Source organism: Sus scrofa, chromosome 12, assembly GCF_000003025.6.
Source record: "Sus scrofa isolate TJ Tabasco breed Duroc chromosome 12, Sscrofa11.1, whole genome shotgun sequence".
NCBI lineage: Eukaryota > Metazoa > Chordata > Mammalia > Artiodactyla > Suidae > Sus > Sus scrofa.
This window is the reverse complement of record NC_010454.4, coordinates 38,578,899-38,602,897: the sequence shown is the minus strand read 5'-3', so window position 1 is coordinate 38,602,897 and position 23,999 is coordinate 38,578,899. Positions and strand designations below refer to the sequence as shown.

The 23,999-nt window shown below is 49.7% G+C and overlaps 1 protein-coding gene across 12 annotated transcripts in view; it reads left to right on the top strand.

Annotated features, from left to right (window-relative positions):
- ACACA (acetyl-CoA carboxylase alpha) overlaps positions 1–21,982 on the top strand; it is a 294,152-nt gene extending 272,170 nt beyond the window's left edge. For 9 of the 12 annotated variants that reach the window (XM_021066236.1, XM_021066235.1, XM_021066227.1 and 6 more), the window contains 4 exons: positions 10,372–10,526; positions 11,151–11,321; positions 17,237–17,373; positions 19,208–21,083. In XM_021066236.1, the coding sequence (XP_020921895.1) occupies positions 10,372–10,526; positions 11,151–11,321; positions 17,237–17,373; positions 19,208–19,331 (587 nt within the window). In that variant the 3' untranslated portion in view covers positions 19,332–21,083. 12 annotated transcript variants of the gene reach the window in all.

Here is a 23,999-nt window from a genome sequence, read left to right as displayed (position 1 = left end):
AGTGAAAATGGTCTCATTTTCCAGAGTAGGAGATGAAGGCAGAAAGAAGAGAAAGATTCGTCATCCAAGATACAAAGTAAATGTACATCGGAGCCTAGAAGGGAAATTGTTCCCTGTGTTCCATTTTTTTCAGGGTTGCCTCTGATTTTACCTCAGCTGAGTATTGAGCCTGATCAAAATTAAGCAAGAATTCTTTGAACAAGTGTTCTTTCCCTTTGTGACCTAAAGCCAACTCTATGGAGAGAAGTCAGACTTGGGAGAAAGCCTGTAGGTGTGGGTGTTGTCTTGCGTTCCCAGTTTCTTCCCAAATCAGCCTTTGCGACAGGTTGGGGGTGCCTCCAACCAGTGCACAATGATTGTGCTCCAAAATGTGAATACTATTTACTCTCTAAGGATAGTGAGTAATAGTGAACTTTTTTTTTTTTTTGTCTTTTTAGAGACACACCTACGGCATATGGAAGTTCCCAGGCAAGGGATAAATCAGAGCTGCAGCTTTGGCCTATACTGCAGCCACAGCAACACCAGATCCGAGCTGGGTCTGTGACCTACATCACAGCTCATAGCAACGCTGGATCCTTAACCCACTGAGTGAGGCCAAGAATCGAACCTGCATCCTTATGGAAACTAGTCAGATTCGTTACCATTGAGCCACAATGGGAACTTCCAATATTGAACTTCTGAACAGCTAATTTCATCTCTTTCAGGATTTTAATTTTTGAAAAATGTATACTTAGTTTGGGTAGGAAGGTAATGAATTACTAGTTTGCAGTTCTGTGATTTTAAGAGAGAGCATGAAAATAGTACATAGATAGAGTCCTGATAAAGGTAAGGGAAGATTTACCCCAGCAGGAACTGTGATGTCACCTCAAACACCAGCGTGTTGTTGTATGGCTGGACCAAGTCTGACCCTGGATTCTCAGAACTGGGTTGGGGGGAGTCAGTGTAGAGAGAAAAACGTCCTGCCATTCTGGTTCCCTTAAGGAAGTTAAATTCCTCCCCTGGAAGTAGACCGCAGGCTTCCAAGGCCCTCCAGTGTCCCTTTGACTGCTTCACCTCCAGGAGCAGGGAGAACAGTGCCCAGCCTGGCCCCTTAAATGCTGTGACCTGAGGGCCTCTCCTGGGTCGTCACCTCCTCTTGTGTTAAGAAGGAAATGATAAATCAATTTAAGGACAGAGAGAACTGTCTAGCCCAAGTGTGAAGCCACTGTAAGCTCCCCACCGTCCCTTTCCCTCAGTGAGTCTCTGGAAAAAGAGCCACTTAGTGGAACTTCATTCTGCTCCAGACATTCGTCTTGGCCATGGTCCTGTTCCCAGACAGCAGGCAGCCTGCCATGCAGCACCCTGACCGTGCCCACACAGATGAAGCGTGCCCCGGGAGTGACCCTGGTGAGCACTGCTGGCCCTTGCCTGGCCATTCAGGCTGCCCATGCCCAGCATGCCTTCGAGCCTGAGCTCTCCAGGGCTGCTGGGGCATTGTGGCTGCAGGTAAGGATAGGTGTGTCTGTGAAAATCCTCAGGGATGCCCCCTGCCAGCCTGCCCTTCAGCCACCAGAATGATAGGAAATGGACACTTCCTTGGGCTAAGGGGATTTGGGGTTCAGCTGATTTTCTGGCACAGGCGATCAGTGTTTCTGAGCTGTGTGTACCTGTATCCGTCTTTAAGAAGCTATAAGCTGAAAAGAGCCAGAGCTGCTTGTTGGTGCAGAAAGCAGTGTCTTGACCTGGCAAGTTGAAATGGAAAGAAAGCAGTGGACTCTGGTCCTCCCCCCGCCCACCGTGGTACGTGGAGTGTCCTCACTGGTACCGTGGCCACCAAGCACTGGGCTGTGTGGTGGGCTGAGATGACAGGATCATGCCACCTCCCTTAAGTCCGCAGCAGCTTGAAACCCACCTTGTCACTGATTCAGAAGCTCTTTGGCATGATGCACTTTAGGGCACATAATGCAGCATTTTCTGGGACTGAGAAGGGGTCTTTTTGGTGTGATCCATTAACCAGACTATAGGAGCATCTGGGCTGGCCTCTTCCTGGGAAGCAGTGAGTCCCAACTCCATGGGGCTGGAGGGACCTGCCAGGCATTTTCTTAGACTGAACCTAAACTTCTGCCCGTCTGAAGCTGTCATCAGAACGCGTCGGAGACCCTTTTCCCCACTTCGTCCTAGTTGACCCAGATCCCTGTGCCTCCACCTGTCGGACGTAGGGGGAGCAACGCAGAGAAGAAAGTAGTACTGCCAGGCTTCTTACCCTTGGAGCTCAGATAACTCTGCCGTTTCCCGACTTTTTTGTGGGAGGCGTTTGCATGGGGACACAGGGGAGTAATGGGAATTTTCATTCCCATTTGGGAATCTCTGGGTCGTCTATATAATCTTAAAAAATAGGAACAGTAGATCACTAGTACCATGGCAAGGAACCTTAGGGTTAAACATCCCTTGAGAGAGGATAGCTGTTAAAATCAATATGCAAATACAGTTGTATTTAGATAGGTATGGCCCCCTTTGAAGAAAAGCAGATATATGAAAATGGGATTTAAAAAAAAAAAACTAGATACATTGGGAGAAATTATTCCCATTACAAACGGATTATTTGCTTTACCAAAGGATTCACTGCAGGGTTCCGACTAAATGGCTCCCTTAAGGCATTTAAAATAGGATCTGATTTACGCAGTTTTTCAAGAATGCTTTTGTGTGAAGAAAGGCACACCTGTTATGGGTACAGAAATAGTTTTGCAGGTCCCCCCCCCCCCGCCCTATCTTACTATCTTTATAGAGAAATTTCTTTCAACATAGAAAATGTGATTACATAGGTCTTTTAAACAGCTACTTATGTTTGTACTTCTGAATCTTAATAAGATTCCAGTCTTTTTTATGCTGATTTTTCAATCTCCAGGTTGAGGAATGGGTGTGTGTTCTCATATCTGAGATATGCAGGGGCTTAGTGGGGAGAGCGATCTAGTCCTTTCTTTAGTATCATACACATTCAACCAATCAAAGGAAATTGCCTTTTTCAGAGGACGAAGAAGGGGCCCATAAAAGTAAAAATTGGGTTTAAATTTACGTAGGCTTCTTGGTATAACTTTAAAAAAAAATTAAGAATTAAAATAACACACACTTTAATATTACATTCTTTTATAAAACATTTTGCCTGTTTGCCAGATTAGAATTTTTGTTATGTAAACAGAAAGAGCTCAAAAAAAGGAGACTTCCGCAAGGTCACCCAAGTGCCTTTGGCTGAGCAGAGAATTTTTAGCCTACCACTCTGATTTTCATTCAACACTTTGAAGGCCTCAGCGCCCCCCCCCCAAATCCTGCTCCTTAGGATGGTCTGCTCTTCCACACTGTAAGGCCGGTCACCCCCTGCCCTCCCCCAGTGTCACGCTGGCTAAAAACACCTCCTGCTGCAGAAATGAGCCGTCTCCTCTGAAGCTTCTCCTCAGCTTTGACCCCGTGGAGAGAGATGTGGTTTTCATTATGTCCTGGCCCCGGGGACACCCCAGGCTGCTGTCCTGTTGACACTTTTAGGTCAGTTTAACTTGTTTCATTTTAAGATTTTTGTTTTGTTTTGTCTTTTGTCTTTTTAGGGCCACACCTATGGAGGTTCCCAGGCTAGGGGGTCTAATCGGAACTGTAGCTGCCAGCCTATACCACAGATACAGCAGTGCAGGATCCAAGCCTCGTCTGTGACCTACACCACAGCTCATGGCAATGCTGGATCCCCAGCCCACTGAGCAGGCAGGGATCGAACCCACATACTCATGGATACTAGTTGAGTGCATTAACCACTGAGCCACAATGGGAACTCCAACTTGTTTCATTTTAAAAATCATAGACTCCGAAGCCAGACTACCTAAGGCCAAATCCCAACTCCACCATTTCCTGGCTTTATGGCCTTGAACAAGTTATTTCACTTTATTTGGTGCCTTGGTTTCCTTACCTTTAAGATCACAAGGACCTTTTAGGGGGCCAGGATGAAATAAGATGAAAAGTGCTTAAACAGCATGAGCAATATGGTAACATCTCAATAATGTTAGCTCTCCTTTGACCAGACTAATAATGCCTCTTTTTGTGTTTAACTCTTTAAACGTTTTTAATTGTAAGGTTGGATTTTTAGGATTTCATGGAGACTTTTTATTTGGGGAAGGAAGGAGTGGGGCTAACCTACCTCTCTTTTCCCGTTTCAGCCTTTCCCTAAAGTAGGATTCTAGGAAAGGATGACTTTCCTCTCTGTAGCATATTCTTAAACACACTCACACACGTACACACACTGGCTTGCTTTCCTAAAAACCCTGAGGCCCTGCAATCTGGCTAGAAAAGAAAGAAAACCATTCCAAGATATTTAATTGTACAGGGAGCTTACCGGATTGATCGAGAGCTTAGCTTTTTACAATAGTCCAGTGAATAAGAAATGCTCCTGACAAACGATCAATGATGGGATAATCACTCTTTATCCCCCGCCTCATTCTTACCTTCTTTCTTTCAGGAGAACAGGGTTCAGAAGTCAAAAATCTTTATAGACGCTGCTTTTAAATTAAGCAGAAAATAGACATTGACATATTTGTTAATCTCCCCTAAATCATTACCGGGGCTGGCTGCTTTGCTGTACAAGGAGAGGGGGGCGCTCTGTGTGCTACACGAGGCTGTACCGAGCTGAAGAGCAGCCTTTTATTTTTAGAATAGAAAATTTAGAGACACCCCCCCAACACCCCTTAACAACAAAGCACACAAATCTTTGGCTTTCTCACATGCCCTTAAAAATACATACATTCCCTACTTCTGTCTCTTCCCTGCTTTGATGCTTTTTTAAGGTCAGTCTTGAACTGTAATCAGAGGCATCACTGAAGGAATCAAAGAAGGCAGGCTTCAGGGGAATGTTCGGTGATCCTTCCCATCTGGGAGGGCCAGGCGTTATAGGTGTTTATTTCATTGCACTTTGAAAGCTCCAGAACAGCTTGATGGGGTGGGTGAGACCTTGGTCAGTCCAGGAACTAGCCTGCCCCTCTGCCCCAACATTGTTCCCACAATGCCCTGTGCCTAAGCCCGGAGGTCCTCCCCCTGCACCCAGCACTGAGCCGTGCTCATCATTCCTCCTAACACAGTGAACCAAACCTTCCAGCTAATTGCCCTTACTCTGCGGCCACTGCAGGACACCTGCTTGTCCACTTTGGGTACCATTTAATGAAGAGAACAGGCTTCAGAGACAGCCAGACCCAAGTGTAAATCCTGACTTTGCTGCTTAAGAGGTGGGTGCCATTGGGCAAGCCACTTTTACATTTCAGAGCCTTGGTTTTCTCCTCTGTAAAAGAAATACCCCGTCTGTAAGGTTGGGTTATCATAAGGAAGGAGATGGTGTGTGTGACACAGCTTGCAGAGCGTTCAGTAACCTTGGCAGCTTGGTTACTTGGCAGCTTGGCAGCAGTGCCAGCAGCTGACCAGACCTAGGTCTGACTTGTGGGTGGTCACATATGAGCTGAGTGGTCCTGAAACCATGGGGTGCAGTGCCTGGTGCACAGGAAATGCTCAACAAATGGTGAGTGTTTATATGGGACATATACGTGTATGTATGTTGTTGAGCCAGAGAATTGTTGATGAGGGTCTGGAAGTCCCCATTCAGCCGTATGCATGGTCCGCCCATCCCTTCCCCACCAGCAGGGCTGTGATTTTACCTGCTGGTCTCACAGTGCCTGAGTCACTGCGAGTTCCATTCCAGACCACCACAATAGAGCCAGTATTGCCATAAAGCAAGTCACATGGCTTTTGTGGTTTCCCAGTACATAGAAAAGTTATGTTTACATTGTAGCGAGGTCTTTTAAGTATGCAGTAACACTACGTCTAAAAAACTAACATACATACCCTCATTTCAAAATGCTTTAGTGCTGGAAAATACTAACCATCATCCGTGCCTTCAGTGAATCACCAACTTTTTGCTGGTGGAAGATCTTGCCTCCGTGTTGATGGCTGCTGACTGACCAGGGTGGTGGTTGCTGAAGGTTGGGGTGGCTGTGGCCGTTTCTAAAATAAGACAACAGTGAAGTTTGCGGCATTGATGGACGCTTCCTTTCACAAACAATTCCTCTGTAGTGTGCAAGGCCGCTTAATAGTCTGTTTTTCACCATAGCAAATGTAATACAGGTATATCTTGTTTTTTTGCACTTATAAACTTTCTCATTAATATTTCTGTGATATGTGATCAGTGATCTTTTTCTTTTTTTTCGGACCACATCAGCTGCATATGGCAGTTTCCAGGCTAGGGGTTGAATTGGAACTGCAGCTGCCAGCCTATATCACAGCAACACAGGATCTAAGCCATGTCTGCGACCTACACCACAGCTCACGGCAATGCTGGATCCCCGACCCCTGAGCGAGGGAGGGATCAAATCTGGATCCTCATGGATACTAGTCGGATTCGTTTCTGCTGTGCCACAAGGGGAACTCAGATCAGTGATCTTTGACGTTATGTTTTGATACTTGGTACTTGTGTTGGCATTTTCAGCAGAAAGTATTCTTTAGGTCTGCCTGTAACATGAGGAGCTACCCTTACTAAACCTTGGGCCTGTCCCGAGACTTGTGTCTGACCTACAGAACGGGGATCATGAGAGGTGTCACCTGGGTCTGTTGGAGTAGGGCCAGGAGGGAACTTCAGCTTTATTGGGCAGGATTCTGCCTTCATCACTTAGCCTTCTTCTGAAATTAAAGGGCTACTGCAGCTGAAGCATTTGTACAAGTAAGTAAGGACCACCCACAACACAGTGTTCAGAAGCCTCGGGAGCTGGGCTGCTGCACCTGGGGCCTGGCTTTATGACCTCAGTAAAGTTACCTGAATTTCCAGTGCCTCAGTTTGCTCACCTGTAAGATGAGGATAATAACAATGCCGGCCTCATAAGGCTGTTGTACAGATTAAACGAGTTAATAGAAAGCACTTAGAACAGTGCCCTGTAAATATTAACTTTGATTACTGATGATATGCACTGGGGAGCCTGGATAGACTTTTTCTGTTTCTTTTGTGTTTAGTTTTTTCACTTGGGGTATCTTTTTAACTTTCCATTTGATAAAACGTTACAGAAAAGTTACAGAAATGGTACAAGGAACTTCTGAGGCACTTTTCTCAGATTCACCTATTTGCATCTTGTCCCACTTGCTTTTCTGTTTCCACACACTCCCATGCTCCCTTGCTTACCCTACACGCATCCACATTGGTTTTGAACCCTCTGCAAGTAATCTGTGGACATCATGCTCTCTTATCCATAAATATTCTCTGTGTGTGTCTAAGAACACAGACTTTCACATAAGCACAATATATTCATTAAAATGAACTATATTGGAGTTCCCATGGTGGCACAACGGTAAAGAACCTGACTTAGTAACCATGAGGACACAGGTTCAATCCCTGGCCTCGCTCAGTGGGTTAAGAATCCAGCGTTGCCGTGAGCTGTGGTGTAGGTCGCAGACTCAGCTCGGATCCTGTGTTGCTGTGGCTGTGGTGTAGGCGCAGACTCAGCTCGGATCCTGTGTTGCTGTGGCTGTGGTATAGGCTGGCAGCTCTGATAAGACCCCTGGCCTGGGAACTTCCATATGCTGCAGGTGCAGACTTAAAAAGACCAAAAAAAAAAAAAAAAAAATAGAGGAACTATAACATCGATACAGTACTACTGTCTAATCCATGATTCATATTAAAATTTTACCAGTTGTCCCACTAATGTCCTTTATACCAATAATGTCCTTTATAGGTTTCTTTTGTTTTGGGTATTTTGCTGTTTGTTTGTTTTAGTCCAGATCTGAGATCTAACGGCAGACCACATGTTGCAGTTTGTTGTCAAGTGTTTTTACTCTCCTTTAACCCGGGGTAGTTCTTGGGCTTTTCCTTGTCTTTTATGATCTTGACACTTTAATTTAGAGAGCGCTGGCCACTCTGGGGAGCATGTTCCTTCTCCATTTGGGTCTGTCTTATATTTTGCCATGGTTGGATTTAGGGTATGCATTTTTGGCAGCAGTGTTGCAGAAGCGACATTATGTCCTCAGGGCATCGTACCAGGAGGCACATGATGAGCTCGTCCTATTCTTGGTGCTGGTTAACTCTGATTGCTTGTTGAAGGTTATGTTTGCTGCGTTCATCCACTGTAAAGTTGCCAATCTTCCGCTTTGTAATTAGTAATTTGTAAGGAAATACTTTGAGACCATGTAAATATCCTTTTCCTCATCAAACTTTAACCCACTAGGTTTAGTAGCTATTGATAATTCTTGGCAGAATCAATTACTGTGATGGCTGTAAAATGGTGAATTTCTGTCTGTTAGTTGTTAGTCTCTGGGGAGGGTGAGCTTTCCCTCTTCTCTCCCATTTAATTTCTTTTTTTTTTCTTTTTTTGTCTTTTTGCCTTTTCTAGGGCCACCCCCTCAGCATATGGAGGTTCCCAGGCTAAGGGGTTTAATCGGAGCCGTAGGGGCCAGCCTACGCCAGAGCCACAGCAACGCGGGATCTGAGCCGTGTCTGTGACCTACACCACAGCTCAGGGCAACGCCAGATCCTTAACCCACTGAACGAGGCCAGGGATCGAACCCACAACCCCATGGTTCCTAGTCGATTTGTTAACCACTGCACCACGACGGGAACTCCTCCCATTTAATTATTTTTAGGGTGGACTTACAGGTTCTTATTTTATCCCATAAATACTGTCTGATAATTATCCTATGCTCAAATTGACCCAAGTCTGGCCAGTGGGAACACCTTCAAACTGGCTTCTGTGTCCTTCTAACACATCCCAACATTTTTTGAGTGCTTCCTAATTTTTTTGGTGACAGTATGTTCCAGGTTCATCTTACTAGTTTTCCCGCCTCCCTCTTTTAGCCCAAATCAACCATTTGTCCAAAGAGTCTTGGTTCTTTTCACTGGGAAAGGAAAAGTGTCTGCTTCCCCGTGGAGGGTGTAATACCTGAGGCAGCCTCACCCCAGAAGAAACCAGTCAGCTCTCCTCCTAGGAATTCTCCAGGCAGATCCAACCGAATGAGTGGGCGTCCATTTCATACCACAGCCCAGGGCCCGCTGTTGCCATGTTTACCTGGTTTGGAAAGAAGGCTGCGGAGGAGTCAAGGGCCCAGAGTGAGGGGTCAGCGATTGTCGTCTGTGTGAGAGCCCGAGAAGAGACAGCCCTCCACACTGCACATCACAGTTTCAAAGTAGTGATGGGTGTTAAAAAAAAAAATGGAGTTGGGCATCCAAAAACCTCATAAATATGAAACCAGGCACCAGAGTTACATTCCTGTTCTGTTAACATGTATTTAAGTGTAATACTTACAGCTCGCTCAGCAGCCCCAAGACTGTTTATGGCGCATGATTCATAGCGGCATAAAAAGCAAGGCCCCTTCCAGACGGACATGCTTGAAATAGACCTTTCTCTTCTGCATCCCGTCACCTGTGGTCATGTATTTATTTGTCAGCTCTGGTGACCAAGCACGTCAGTTTGTCCCCAGCACCAGGGGCTGTCACCTACTGTAACTTCAGCTAGACTTAGTCTTCCTTAACTAGGCAGGCAGCTAAATTTTCAGGTCCCAGTCTGAGCGTAATTAGGAAGAAAAGCACTGGGACACTATTGGGTAGGGGCACGGGTGGGAGGCTCGTTGGTATCGGAAATTCCCAAGTCTCCTTTCTGTTGACTGAAGGGACCCTGTGCGTGTAAGCCTGGTGATCCAGATGGGCAGTGCCAACTGCCTTTCTCTTTCCCTCCTCCCTCTTTTAGCCCAAGAACAAGAATGTCTTTGCCACTGAGGTCAGAGTTTGGCTCTGGCAGTAGCAGCACAGGCAGGAGGTTAGGAGGCTGGTTATCCACTGAACCGGTATCAGACACGAGCTTCTGGCTCTAATTAGATTGGATTCTACTGATTTCATGTTTAAAGTCTCCAAACCAGAGATCAAAGGCGTGAAGTAAAGCAGCTCTCAGCCTGAGGCATCTTCAGGTCCTAACCAAGCTGGGCAGATGACCACTATGGATGTGGGAAAGAGGAGCTGCTGGCTTGTGTCCAGAGGCACAGGGATGCTCCCATACCCTGTCCCCTGCTCAGAGGAGTCCAGCCACTCTGGGCTGGTCAGCAGGGCAAGTTACGATGTCCTTCGTGGGGACGAGGGCCTGTTGTCAGTCAGTGAGATGCTAGAGGCAAGGCCTCCAGGCGATGGCTTGCACCTGCTCAGGGAGCACCTGGGGAAAGGAGCCCCTCAGCTGCTCTCGTAGCTATCAGCTCCCCAGGGAAGGGAGGACAGGTGGGCTCTGTGGCAAGGACAGGTCTGGCATCCAGCAGAGTCCAGTTACTCAGCGGAGAGGAGGGGAAGCCGTGGACAGCCAGGCCACAGGGCCTCCCGTGACTGTGCTGCTCTGACTTATTTTGATGCAGGCACCCCAGAGCTCAGCACGGCTGAGCGGAAGGAGCTGGAGAGCAAGCTGAAGGAGCGGGAGGAGTTCCTCCTCCCCATTTACCATCAGGTAGCCGTGCAGTTTGCTGACTTGCACGACACACCGGGCCGGATGCAGGAGAAGGGGGTTATTAACGTAAGTACAGTGGCAGCTGCTTCTCCTGACTTGTCAGAGACGCGCCACCAGCCTGTGTCTGCCTCTTGCATGCGGGCTCACATGCAGGGAGCTGTCAGGGCTGCATTAAAACTGCGTGTGTGGATCAAACCACGTTCAGTTCTTTTGGAGAGACCTTTCCCTTTTCTACAACCATTATCATCCTGAAACAATTTATGACATGGCTTACTGGGACCCCTCAGGAGGCAGGCCCCATTTTATTGAGGGGAAGCTGAGTCCCATGTGCTCTGCTGGGGACAGCTGCCCGGGGGTCCTCAGGCTGTGGGTTACCCCAGGGTCAAGCCCTGCTCAAAAAAAAAAAAAAAAAAAAATCCCTCACTCTCTGGTTATGTGGGAATTTGTGGCCACCTCCTCAGGTCATGAAGGCCACACCTGTCAAGCATCAGCCAGCCTGTCCCTGTCAGTGCTGTGGTTGGCACAGTTGGGGCTATGGCTTTGAACTGGGGAGACATCTATCTGTGGGTGCTGGGAGCTCGTGACCTCTTGCATCTCGGAGGGGCTGGAGAGTAGGTTTTGTGCCCAGACAGTTCCCTCTGGACTGGACACTGAACTGGGGCAACTAAGCTTATTCTTGTCTGAGTGTAGGACATCCTGGATTGGAAAACATCCCGTACATTTTTCTACTGGCGGCTGAGGCGTCTCTTGCTGGAGGACCTTGTCAAGAAGAAAATCCACAATGCCAACCCCGAGCTGACCGATGGCCAGATCCAGGCCATGTTAAGGCGCTGGTTTGTGGAGGTGGAAGGAACAGTGAAGGTAGGTGGGCGCCCCCAGAGGAGGCTCCGTGCTCTGCTCCTCCCCCCGCCCACTTCCAGCTTGGCGGCAGGCCTGTGGGCTAAGACTCCCTGGCCTCAGGAGCAGAACGGCCTAAGCTGTTTCCTCCCCGACAGTAACACGGCTTGTTAGAGGGGTGGTACATTCTTTGTAGCTCGCTTGGCCAGCCGGCAAACCTTTCTGAACACTTAGTATACACCAGACGCTGCACAGGCCCAGGGACGTGGCAGTGGGCGAGGCGGACACTGCTCCTGCCCTCACAGGGCTCACATCAAGGCAGGGAGACAGATTCAGCAAGAGGTCACATACAGCAGTGGCCGGCATCAAACAGTGAACCCAGGGCATCCCAGGGAAGAGGGACCCCAGGCCCACTCTGTGGGAAGGGGGAGCAGTCTGGGAAGACTTCTAGAAGAAGTAAGGTCTCAGCTGACCTGAAAACAAAATGGGAAATGGAGCAGAGGTCAGGGTTGGATTGCGGGATGGGAGGAACATTCCAGGCAGAAGGAATGGCATGTCCAAACCGGCCAACAGGGGCAGCGTGCATCCGAGGAGCTGCAGGAATTTCAGGATGCCTTGGGGATGGGGATGGTGGGGGCTGTGTGGAGGGGTTGGGACTGAGGTGAGTGGGGAGCTTTTAAGTGGCAGAGTGCCGCTGTGTGATGTGTGTGGTGGAGAGACCGCTGGGGGCTGTGTGCAGGGAGCTGAGGCCTAACAGGAGGGGTGGTAATTCAGGCAGCAGGTGCCCTGCCTCCAGCTACAGGTCTCCTGACCATATCTGAGCTGGAAGGAAACGTCCAGCCTGCAGGGAATCAGGCATCCGGTGTCTCCAGGGGGCGCTGTCACAGGAGGCCCAGTCCTGAGAGCAGTGCCCACTGTCTTGGGTCCTTGGACTCGTGCCCCGGGGCCGGGGCAGCCAGGTACCAGCATGTGCTCCTGGAATTGTGGGCTGCACAGTCCTGGGAGGATGGGAAGAAAAAGTTGGGACTTTTATTTGTATTTATTTTTTACTGAGAAAGAGAAAGAAATCAACCTTTATTAGTAAGTATCTGTATTAAATCATACATCATATATACATTTTATCAGGCTACTCATAGTATGTGCTGGAAATAGACTTGTCTCTTTGCCTGAAAGCTATGTGAGCAGAAACGGTGACAGCTGGCTTGGAGACTGGACAGCGGGCTCTCCAGCCTCCTGACAAGTGTTGCCTGAAGTGTCTGCCGACCCTTTTGGGGAGGGAACTCCAAGATCTGCCATCAGTTTTAAAGTCAGTGAGTCGGGTACTTCCAAGAGTCACCTCGAGGTTAAGTCTGCCCATTTCTTTACGACTGAAAAGCTTCTTTGGATAAATATTTCACAGAGGTGGCGGGGAGCGCCGCCTTATGCAACACTTGGTTCAGGTTAAGGTCAGTCTGTGGCATCATAATTGAGTGAGACAATTTTGTCCGTGGCTACTGGCAGCTTGCAGGGAAGTTGGCATTGAAAGTCACGCAAGTGTAAAATCAGAGGTTGTTCTCTAGTTAAGAGCGACCGGCTAGGTAAATGGAGTGTGCGGCGCGTGTGGCCAGGACAGGCCCGCGCCGCCTTCCCCCCACATTAGTCACTAATGGACATGCACAGCCTCCATGGGCGCGAGGCCGGGGAGGAGGAGCCACTTCCCTCGGAGCAGGAGGCCAGCGCACGGGCCTTCAGTTGTCCCTTAGCGTCCAGCTCCCTGGAGACGGCGTGTCTGGAGAAACAGGTCGTCGCTTTCTCTCTTCAATGGAGAGATCGTCTGTGCCCACTCCTGGTGGAGGCACCCTGGCCCTCAGCGCAGGAGGGGAGGCCCGGGGCTCTGTCCCCATCCCAGTCTACAGGAGAGCATCCCTTGAGCCTCCAGCCCTGGGGGAGGGTGGAGGAGAGAGGGGAAGGGTGGGTGACCCCACCATGAGGCTTTGAGACCTCCTTGTAGATTCTGCGGGCCCAGCAGCACCCAGTTCAGTGTGGGGTGGGTGATAAAATCCCCAGCGCCCTTGAAGAAAGAAGCATTGCAGTGCCCAGAGGCCACCGGCTGCCTGCGAGGGGCTGGCGCAGGCCACTCCATGCTTGGGGGTAAGGGTGGGGAAATGGCTGAAAACCAGAATCATCGCCTTTCCCAGGTTCTTCCAACAGGGCCAGGGATGATGTGCTGTGCCCCCAAGAGCAGGCTGCCTCAGTCTAGACCCTGGCTTTGCCCCAGGAAGTGACCCGCTGTTGCGCACCGTACTTACTGGTAGGGAAGCTCTTAGTGACAGGCATCTATTAGCTGTCCTGTGTGTTCTTTTTCTCATAGAGAATATTTTAAAAATCTTAATCCTGAAAAAGATTCTAGGAGAGAAAATTTGAAGACATTGTGATGTTATGTAACGGAGCAGTGTAACTCTCTCGTTTCCCTTAGAGGAATCTGGTGCCATGAGTTACAGGACTCTGAATCCATAGGGACAGTCCTGCTGTAGGAAAGAGTAGGGTTTATGGTTTGTAGTTTCACTGCAGGCAGAAGAGAAGCATCACCACAGCTCCCTTGAAAAATAATGATTTAAATCAGGCTGTAAGGACAACAGGCATGTCTGTTTCAGGGCCGTTTCCTCTCCTGATTCTCAGATGTAGAGTCACTCCAGGCCCTGCCGGACCATTGAGTAAGGAGGGCTTACAGCAATTCCCTGTGTTAGAAATGGAACTTTCCAAAAAGGTCATTTAGATTTTGTAAGATAGACTAATTACTACATACAGTTAGTGAGCTGAGTGGTCCAGAGATACTTATCCACTGATGCAGAGAGGGATAAAGTGTCTGCTGAACATGTAAGGCCCTTGTTGTGACGTTTAATTACTGATATTTTATTGGTATTAAAGTGTCCTGACTGGGATGAGTACAGGCGGGTGTCATGGGCCCAGGCCTGTCGTGAGGTTAGCAGCCCAGCATTTCACACGTGATTAAAATCCACAGTGGGAATAATCAGCCACACTCCCAGAATTTTAAGGAGGGAGATGATAACAGCATGGGGTTGGCCCGTCCTTCCGGATGGCTGGAAGGATGTCTTAGAACTGTTCCATGGGAGTTCCTGTCGTGGCTCAGTGGTTAACGAATCCGACTAGGAACCATGAGGTTGTGGGTTTGATCCCTGGCCTTGCTCAGTGGGTTAAGGATCCGGCGTTGCTGTGGCTGTGCTGTAGGCCGGTGGCTACAGCTCCAATTGGACCCCTAGCCTGGGAACCTCCATATGCCTCAGGTGCAGCCCTAGATAAGCCAAAAAAAAAAAAACTGTTCCACGAGGGCAGACAAGGGGCTTTGGACTCTCTAACCCTGGGCGGAGGAAGCACACTCGAGCCAGTAAGAGGAAACCCTCCTGGTCTGTTACCAAAGCCCGTGGCACTGTGGGTGCCCGTTCATTCCTGCTAAAAACGCTATGGCTAGGATTGCCAGCCCTTTGCCTTCGTGTACTCCGTGCTGTGATGGAAGCTTGATCGGGGTCTGACTTGGTGGATGTCACCCAGTCGTATTTTGAGTGAACAGATCTTTCATGTGAGGGGCCTGTCTTTTCAAAAACTTGAAGTGTGTTGATTTAATTCTGTCTGGGAACTTTTAAAAAATGTTTAATTTAAACACCTAGCATATTCTGTGGCTGTAGGAAGGGTAGGCAGGAGAGTTTTCTCTGGAGGGCGGCTGGCTTTCCAGTGTCGAGTCTGAGCACCGTTAGAAGCAGGCATCTCGTTAGCTAATACATTACACCAATCAAGGAGAGTTATCTTAAGCCACAATTAATCTGCTCCCTGGCATATGTTGATAGGAAAGCATCATGCTGTTTCTTAATTAAAAGCAAACGGATTAAAAATGATTAATAAGAGTATTAAATATTCTCCTAAACTAAAGGCTTTGGGATTCTTGGGTAAATCTAGTTGTTGTTTTTTTTTCCATTCTAAAACCCAAGAAGCATGCATTGTTTTATTTTCTCCTCCCCCACCCCGTCCTCCCAGGCGAGGGCATGTGCAGAAGCCCCAGTGACCAGCAGGTCGGGGCTCAGCACAGTGGTCGAGAGGCCAGGGGCATCCATCCGAGTTGGGGTGCAGGAGCTGGCACGCAAGAGTTAAGATGCCACACTGTGGGGAAAACACCACCACCACCACCCTGTCCATAGAGATTGATGTGGTACCTCCTTTTTCTTGGAACAAAACGCTCCCCTGCAGTTCAGCCTCAGGAGCTCCGAGTGGTGGGAAGGCTCGCCTCAGTCCACACTGTCCTGGCCACCCCACCCCGACCAGGGAGCTGATCTTTTATCAGTGATTACAGAGATGCGCAAATTTGGGGCCAGAAAAAGAACCAGACAAAAGCAGCAGAAAAGGTGCGCTGCTGGTCCTTAATCCTGGGGCTCCTCGATGCTTTGGCTGTGAAAGGCTCCTTCAGAATTGTTGGAAATGTAGGAGTCAGTTACATGACATGAAATGACCAGCCACAGTGAACTCACCAGCCAAGTCAGAGAGGTGGGAAGGGAGAGTCGGAAAAGAAACCTTCACTTTTTTTTTTTTTTGGTCTTTTTTTGTCTTTGTTGTTGTTGCTATTTCTTGGGCCGCTCCCCGCGGCACATAGAGGCTCCCAGGCTAGGGGTCGAATCGGAGCTGCAGCCACCGGCCTACGCCAGAGCCACAGCAACGCGGGATCCGAGCCGCGTCTGCAACCCCACACTCACGGCAACGCCGGATCGTTAACCCACTGAGCAAGGGCAGGGACCGAACCCGCAACCTCATGGTTCCTAGTCGGATTCGTTAACCACTGCGCCACAACAGGAACTCTGAAACCTTCACTTTTAAAGGCCTGAAACAGCGCCCAGTTTCCCGTGTGACGCCTCCTGCAGGGCATGAGAAGGTTTCCTCCACTTTGCAGGCCCCGAGTCCCAGCCGCGGCCCTGGCTGCTGGCATCGGGGCTTCCAAGCCCGGAGCTCCCTAACGCACCCACCTATTAAATTACAGCGCCAAACTCATTGTCATTCTGACTTTGACTCGGTTAGTGATAACAGAGGAGGATAGCGCACCTTTAAATGCCGAGCTTTGTGTTTAATTACCCAAACAAAATGACATAAATATGAATGAGCCCTAATGGCGGTACTTGGTTTTCCGGAAACCATTAACAAAACGATTCCTAAATGATTTGTAAAGAAAATGAGAGGAGAAGAGAGCCAGGAGAAGGCTATTAGGTTTCTAACACACTCCTGAATTATTATGTAGTCAACTACCTGGGAAACGCTCAGCTAAATGATCTTGAAAAAAGGAGGCCAGAGGAGGTTTGTTGAGACTTTCTGGGTGATGGGCGTCTTGACCCTTTGCAAAACTCTCACAAGAAGGGAACCGGGGTTTAGGTCTCTGCCCTGGTGGCTCTCCTGGGCGCCAGGGCCTCCCTGTCCTTGGGCCTGCTGGGCTCTGGGGCGGGAGACCCCCCCAGCCAGGCTGCTCCCCTGCTCCCCGCTGCACCTGAGACTTAAATTTAGGAATCATGTCTCAGTTTCTCAAAAAGCACGTTTCATTTTTAAAACACCAAGTAAACAGCATTTCCCTCTCAACCAGCACTTTACTCAACATGTGGTCAGGGTACGCAATTCCCGCAGCCTCTGTGGAACAGGTGACAGACGCCTCGGGTGAGCACGGAGCCTCTGGGGAACCCAGGCAGATGCTTCGAATGTGCATCTTGTCCCAGGAGCGGGACTGGGAGGATGAGGACAGCTCCTGTCTTGAGACCTATTTCTTCCTCCTCCTCCAAAGCCCAAGTGATGGGGAACACGGATGACTCTGTTCCCTGAACAAGCATTTGTGGTGACCTTTCCAGACGCCGAGTCATCAGAGGGTCCAGACTGGCCTGGCCCCTGGTGTCTGACCAGGCGATCTCTGCTTGCAGGCCTACGTTTGGGACAATAACAAGGACCTGGTGGAGTGGCTGGAGAAACAGCTGACGGAGGAAGACGGTGTTCGCTCAGTCATAGAGGAAAACATCAAATACATCAGCAGAGACTACGTCCTCAAGCAGATCCGCAGGTGAGAGCCGCTGAGGGGGCTGCTTGTACAAATGGGGCTCAATTCCCCGGAATGCGAGATTTAGGAACAAAGGGTGAGGCAGTTTCCCTATCTGTCTGAGACGCTGGGGTTGACCCACAGATAAGAACAGAGCCCTGAAGCACAGTTCTCTCTCAGCTGCTGGGCCCCAGGGGCACTTCAGAATCGCTGCTGGATGATGGCTTCGCTCACTGTGCCCAACTATTAGCTCCGAATGCAGATACTGGGACTGAATGATTCTGTGAACAAAGCTGATTGCACCCTAGTTTCCTGGGAAACTACCTCCTCCCTCCCGGGCCACGAGCAAGCTGTGTTCTCACGTCCCCGCCTCCTCCATAGGCTGGGCAGAGCAGATTGCCGGGGATGTTTTTAAAAACTTTTTATTTGAAAACATTTCACTTACAGAAAAACTGCAAAACTAAAAGCAGTACAAAGACCAGCGCTGTACCCAGATGTGCTGGTATTTACACTTTACCCTACATGCTATATCATTTGTGAATGTATTTGCTCTTTCATGTAATTTTTTTCTGAACCATTTAAGGGTAAGTGACACACGTCATGGTCCCGTCATCATGGCCCTTTACCCCCACATACTTCCGTGTGCCTCTGCTCAGAGGGATACTCTCTTACCTAACCACAGTGAAATGATTAATTTTATAAAGTGGACATTGATAGAACCATTTATCTACATCACTACTTATAGATCATTGTTCGTTTTGAGTTTGATGTTTCCTCGTGATTAGATTCAGGCTCTGCTTTCGCAGCCAGAACATGACATCCGTGATGGTGTGGCCTTCAGAGGGAACCACATCTGGAAACGCACGACGTCATCTGTCATGTTAGTTTCCGTCACCTGATCAAGCTGTGCCTGGACTTCTCCACTGTGTAATTCCTGCTTGTCCCCGTGAACCTAATAAGCAATCTGTGGAGAGACACGCGAGGCCGTGCAGGTTCCTGCTCAACAATATTTCCGCCCAGAGTCGGCACCAGGGGCGGTTCTCACCCAGGCCAGTTGTTACAGTGAGATGGCAGAATGGTCACGTTACACCTCTGGCACGCCCTGCGCAGTCTGCCATCACCACCCCAGTTCTACTGCAGGCCGAGTCCCCTCTCCTCCTTTTCCTACAGTCCTCACCACTGTAGCCCGATGAATGTTTTTTCACTGATTCTTTTTTTTTTTGGGTCTCTTTAGGGCCGCACCCACGGCATGTGGAGGTTCCCAGGCTAGGGATGGAATCAGAGCTACAGCTGCCGGCCTACACCACAGCCACAGCAACGTGGGATCCAAGCCACATCTGTGACTTACACCACAGCTCATGGCAATGCCAGATCCTTAACTCACTGAGCGAGGCCAGGGATCGAACCCATGTCCTCACAGATGCTAGGCAGGTTCGTTACTGCTGAACCACAGTGGGAACTCCAGTAATTTGTAATTCATCATTTTGACACCCCAGATGTCCCAGATTCAGCCAGTGGGAGCACCTTCATGCTGGTTCCACCATCTTGGGGACACGCCCCCTCGGTATGGGGTTTTGAGGTGACTTCTTCCCTTTCTAACATAGCAGAATGTTTCGGGTTCATCTTGGGGACACGCCCCCTCGGTATGGGGTTTTGAGGTGACTTCTTCCCTTTCTAACATAGCAGAATGTTTCGGGTTCATCTTGTGCCCACCTTGCTGCTGGGGACATTTTTCGTGTAGGAAAGAAGTCAGGTGACTGCAGTGGCCGCGTGGCGTCTGGGAGCAGGCTTCTCGGGCAGGTCTGAAACTGGCCTGAGGGAGGCACGGCCGCCTTCACCATCCCCATCTTCCCCTCAGCTTGGTACAGGCCAATCCGGAGGTCGCCATGGATTCCATCGTGCACATGACCCAGCACATCTCACCCACTCAGCGAGCAGAAGTCGTCCGGATCCTCTCCACGATGGACTCGCCTTCCACGTAGGAAGAGCCTCCTGCCCACGCCTGCCCTGCCTCAGGCACAAAGGGCTCGAGCTGCCTTTTACAACTGAAGCCACTGTAATGAGACAGCATAGGAGGCCCAGCATTGGAATCCAAGTGGCATTTTGCTTCCCCTCGAATGTTTTCAGGTTACGCACAACATACTGGGATGTAGGGTCACAGAGCCCCCGCTCCAGCCCGCCGGTCACACCCACCGCCCCGTTCAGTATTTATTACCCTGGCTGTGACTGCGTCCCCTCTCCTTGCCCAGGACCTAAGAAGGCAATGAAGGGTACACACGTGTACCGTGAGGTCTTACTACACAGAGGCAGGGCTGCCCTTCCGTCCTGCCGGCCCCTTGGTCCAGCCCCAGGACGTGGGAGGTTGTCACCGCCCACGCTCAGCCCTGGCCCCGTGAGCCTGCGGCCATCGGCAGCAGAGGAGGACTGGGGACCAGGTGTGGGGAGAGGAGGAAGCCTCGAGTCTGTTGGTTCTTTGCCCCCCACTCAGCCCAGTACCCACCTAGGTACCCAGTTTCACCACCCCAACGTACTGTTTATCAACAAAAACTGGAGCGTGAAATCTGCAAGCTCCCTGGAACTCAGAGATGGGGGTAAAACTGAGTTCCCAGACATGGAGAAAGCTTCCAAGAAAGAGACCATTTCACTGTTGTTGACTGGGGGTCTCGGCCTTGGGTTCACTTCACTTGGAACAGAGAGACGGCTGACTTGCCACTGCTCGGCTAGCTGAGGGCCTGGGGGGCAGAGGGGGAGCTGGGGAACCGCCCTGCCCGTGGCTCCTCATCCCACAGGGGAGGGCAGGCAGTCTCTCTAGGATGAGCCAGGTTGTCACTATGGAGCCCGGAGCTCTGGTAGTTACAGGCGCTTAACAGCGCCTACAGGGCTGTCACCTCCGCCTCCCGACCTCACAGCTGCTCTCCTGCCTGCTTTGGGGCTTGTCTGTTCCTTGAATGTACACAGACAGCAGGCACAGGCGGTCTCCCCACAGCCGTGGGAAGGAGCCCTGGTGACACCTGCGCTCTTGGCGTCAGGAACTGGCCTTCCTTGCTCTGGAGCAGCTTCCAGGGAACACAGACCCCCAAGAGACAACCCCATCATGGTGCTGCTGTCTTCAAAGCTCCCGGGTCCTTCCCCGGCCAGCGGCAGGGCCTCCTCGAGGGTGATGGGGAGTTGATTTTCAACAACCAGTTTACTCAAGGAAAGAGCTTACTGACTGTCCCGCTGGTGTTCCTGGAGCCGGAGTGGCAGGTGATGGGGCTGGAGTAGCATCCGGTCCCTGTGGTGCAGCTAACTGCATTTGTCATGGTGACCAAGGGGGAGCTCACAGCCGTCTGAGCAGAGCACTGCCAAACCCTGCAGCTCCCACACGAGACAGCACTCCGCCCGCTTCTCTGGGACCTGTTTGCGCAGATGGGCCAGGTGTGGCCGGACTTGCCACCACCTGCCCCCAGGGGCCCGGAGCCTCAGCCAGGCTGCCCCGGTGTGGGGACGGCACCACCCAAGGGGGGAAGGAAAAGGTGAAGAACAAACCTCAGTCCAGGAGGAACGTCCAGTGTTGCTGGCATTTGCTTATCTGCTAAGAATTGGATTCGTCTTTGACCGGGTTATTCCTCTACACATTTCTACAATAAATAAAATCCCACACACCTCCAGGTGGTACCAAGTCCTGTGCTTGCCCCGGATCGTCAGAGGCTGGGTGGGCTACACTTGTCCCCCACCCACCCCCAAGATTATGACACAGGAAATGAACACATTTCCTCTCTAGACTCAGTAGTGCTCACTCCCCCGCCCCCGGAGCACCTCACTTCAGGTCTTACCTGGACAGGGCTCTTACCTGTGGACAAGCCGGAAGGAGCCACAGAACTGGAGCGCTCTGCTGCCCCACAGCCCATCACACACGCCAGGTCCTGAGGCAGGAGGAGGGTGAATGCCAGACGACCAAGACTCCCTGAGCTGGGATCGCCGTGTGGTCTGTTCCCCTCGGTCACAAAGCAGCCTTCACTGGTCTCATGGAGAATTTGATGGACACACAGCCTGAGGAGCAAAGACCTTCAGTCCAATGTATTCTTTTCACGTTTTGAAATAAACCTCCACATTTGTAGAAGAGTCACTGTGTGTCACTTCAGCCCACACCCACTGTGATCAGGGGAGCTCTGGAGGGCGAGCCCTGCCCTGGCCCAAAGTAGAACCACTGTGAGGACGGGGGGCACGTGGTGCTTCTGCCCGAGCCTGGACCGTTTTCAGGTCCAGAGTCCTTTGGGGGCCTGGGCAGTTCCATGGGTCTTGAAGTAAACACAAGGATTTAAACCTCTTGCTTTGCACGATTTGGGTCAAATAAATAGCAAACCGTTTTCCGAGATCAGCTCAGGCCCCTTTCACAGCAGAGGTTTTAGTTTCTGTGAATAATTTAGCTACTCCGTGGCTTTTGACCACTAACTTTGGGCACAAAAAGACACCAGGGGCAGGAAATGCACACTTGTGTGCCTTCAACCCTCTGCCTCAATGTCTACAAATCCACGTGGCTAAAGCAGGAATGACATTTACAAAGAAAGGTGGGAAGGACGCACCATTTGATGAGGGGGGATTTCCTTCATCAGTCTTTCTTAATAAAAGAAAATTTTAATGTTTATCGGTATTTGGAGTAGTAAGGAAAAGATTGAACAGCAAGGGTTCTGTGATCTATCTGGGCCCGCCTCTCTTTCCCCAACTGAAAAACAAGAACACAGGGATGACTGCCAGTGTTCAGGCCCATCAGAGGGAGGCCCTTCCCAGGCTCCTTCCCATGAGCGAGACTCAGCACCAAGCTGTGGGGAGAGGCGTGGAGAACTGCTGAGCTGGAGGTAAGCCTTCATCCGAATGCTGGCTCCTCAGTGTGGGCACAAGAAGGTAAAACCCAGGCCTGTCCTGACCCACATGGAGAGGCAGAAAGTTCCAAGGGCTGTGTGAGGCATGGAGACAATTAAGGGCCTGTGGGCAGAGAGGAAAGTAAGGCAGCCACCACCATTTGTAAAGGTAGTCAAGAGACACTAGGAATGCTGGCTAGGAGACAGCAGTCCTCTGGGGAAGGATGGACAGTGAAATCTGAAAAACAGCAAACAGGTACCAGATTACAATGACCTTGAGGTGCTTGGCCAAGAAACAAGGTTATGTTCCTGGAGATAATAGGACACCTTTGATGGTTTGAAGGCATGGAAAGACTGGGTACGGAGGTTTATAAATCAGTCTAACTGAATGAAAACAGCCTTGGATACCAAGAAATCTGGCTCCAAGCTCAGCTCCATGTGTCTATGCCCTTGAGATGGAGGGGATACCCAGGAGAGTAAGCCCAGACCACCCAGGAGGCACAGAGATAGTAATGGGCAACTGTCAGCTAGTTTTCAATACTCCAGAAATCCTACACACCCCTCAGGCGGGGGACAAAGGCTCACCATGCCACTGTTTTTCTGAGAACTAAGAGGTTTACCCACCCAGGAAGCGGTACTGGCGATCTCATGCTGGCCAAAAGCTCCAATGGGCAGTTAATAATAGTAAATAATGGGAACAGGACTTCATAAATGCATTATTTCAGTAAGAGAAATCTTCCAAAACATGGGCTCCTCTGAGGTGGGTACAGGGCTGGAACGATTACAGAGCCTCAGCTCTGAGAGGACTTGGAACCACCCAGTGGGCTCAGCCTGTTAGGAACCGCAAGGAGATGAGACAGACGGTAGCTCCAAGAGGGTTGAATGATGGGCCTGATCCCAGACATTCTGATTCTGACTGGCCTTTTGGAGTGAGCAGGGGTCAGGGGTGAGGAGAGATGGAAACAAGGACACCCAGGCCCTGAATTAGGAAAACGCTAACAGCATTCCTGCCTATACTAACAAGTACTTGCATAGCCATGTGAGGTTACAAGAAGATGTCTGCATCCTACAAGAGAGTCTTCAACCTTGAAGACATTATGCAAATGACACATTCTGTCAGATACAAAATGGGAAGTATTGTATGATTCCATTTATATGAGGTCTCTAGAATTATGAAAGACACGGAGATAGCAAGTAGAACAGTGGTTACTAGAGACCATAGGGAGGAGGAAATGGGGAGTTCCTATTTAATGGGTGCAGGATTTCAGTTTGGGATGATGGAAAGGGACAGTGGTGACGGCTGCATAACAAAGTCAATGTACTTAATACTTAATGCTGCTGAACTATGCATTTAAAAACTGCTGAAATGGTAATGTTTATGTTATATATATTTTATCACAATAAAAAATTCTGGAATTATAATGTACAATAATGGACTTGAGCTAGAGGGACTCAATAGTAGATTCAGGAAGGCAGAAGAAAGAATGATCCAATGTGAAGAATAGAGAGAAAGAAGAATGAAAAATGAACAGAGCCTCAGAGATCCATACAATATCAGTATAACAACTGAGTGTATTGGGAATGCCAGAAGGAGAGTAAAGGGCAGAAGAAATATTTGAAGAAATAATAGCTGAAAACTTCCAAGATGATGGAAACCAATCTGCAGATCTAGGAAGCTCTATAAATCCCATAAACACAAAAAGATCAGTACCTAGACACTACAGCCAACCTGTTGAAAGACAAAGAAAAACTTAAAAGAAGCTGGAGGAAAACAGTTCATCATGGATAGAGGAACAAAACAACAAATGA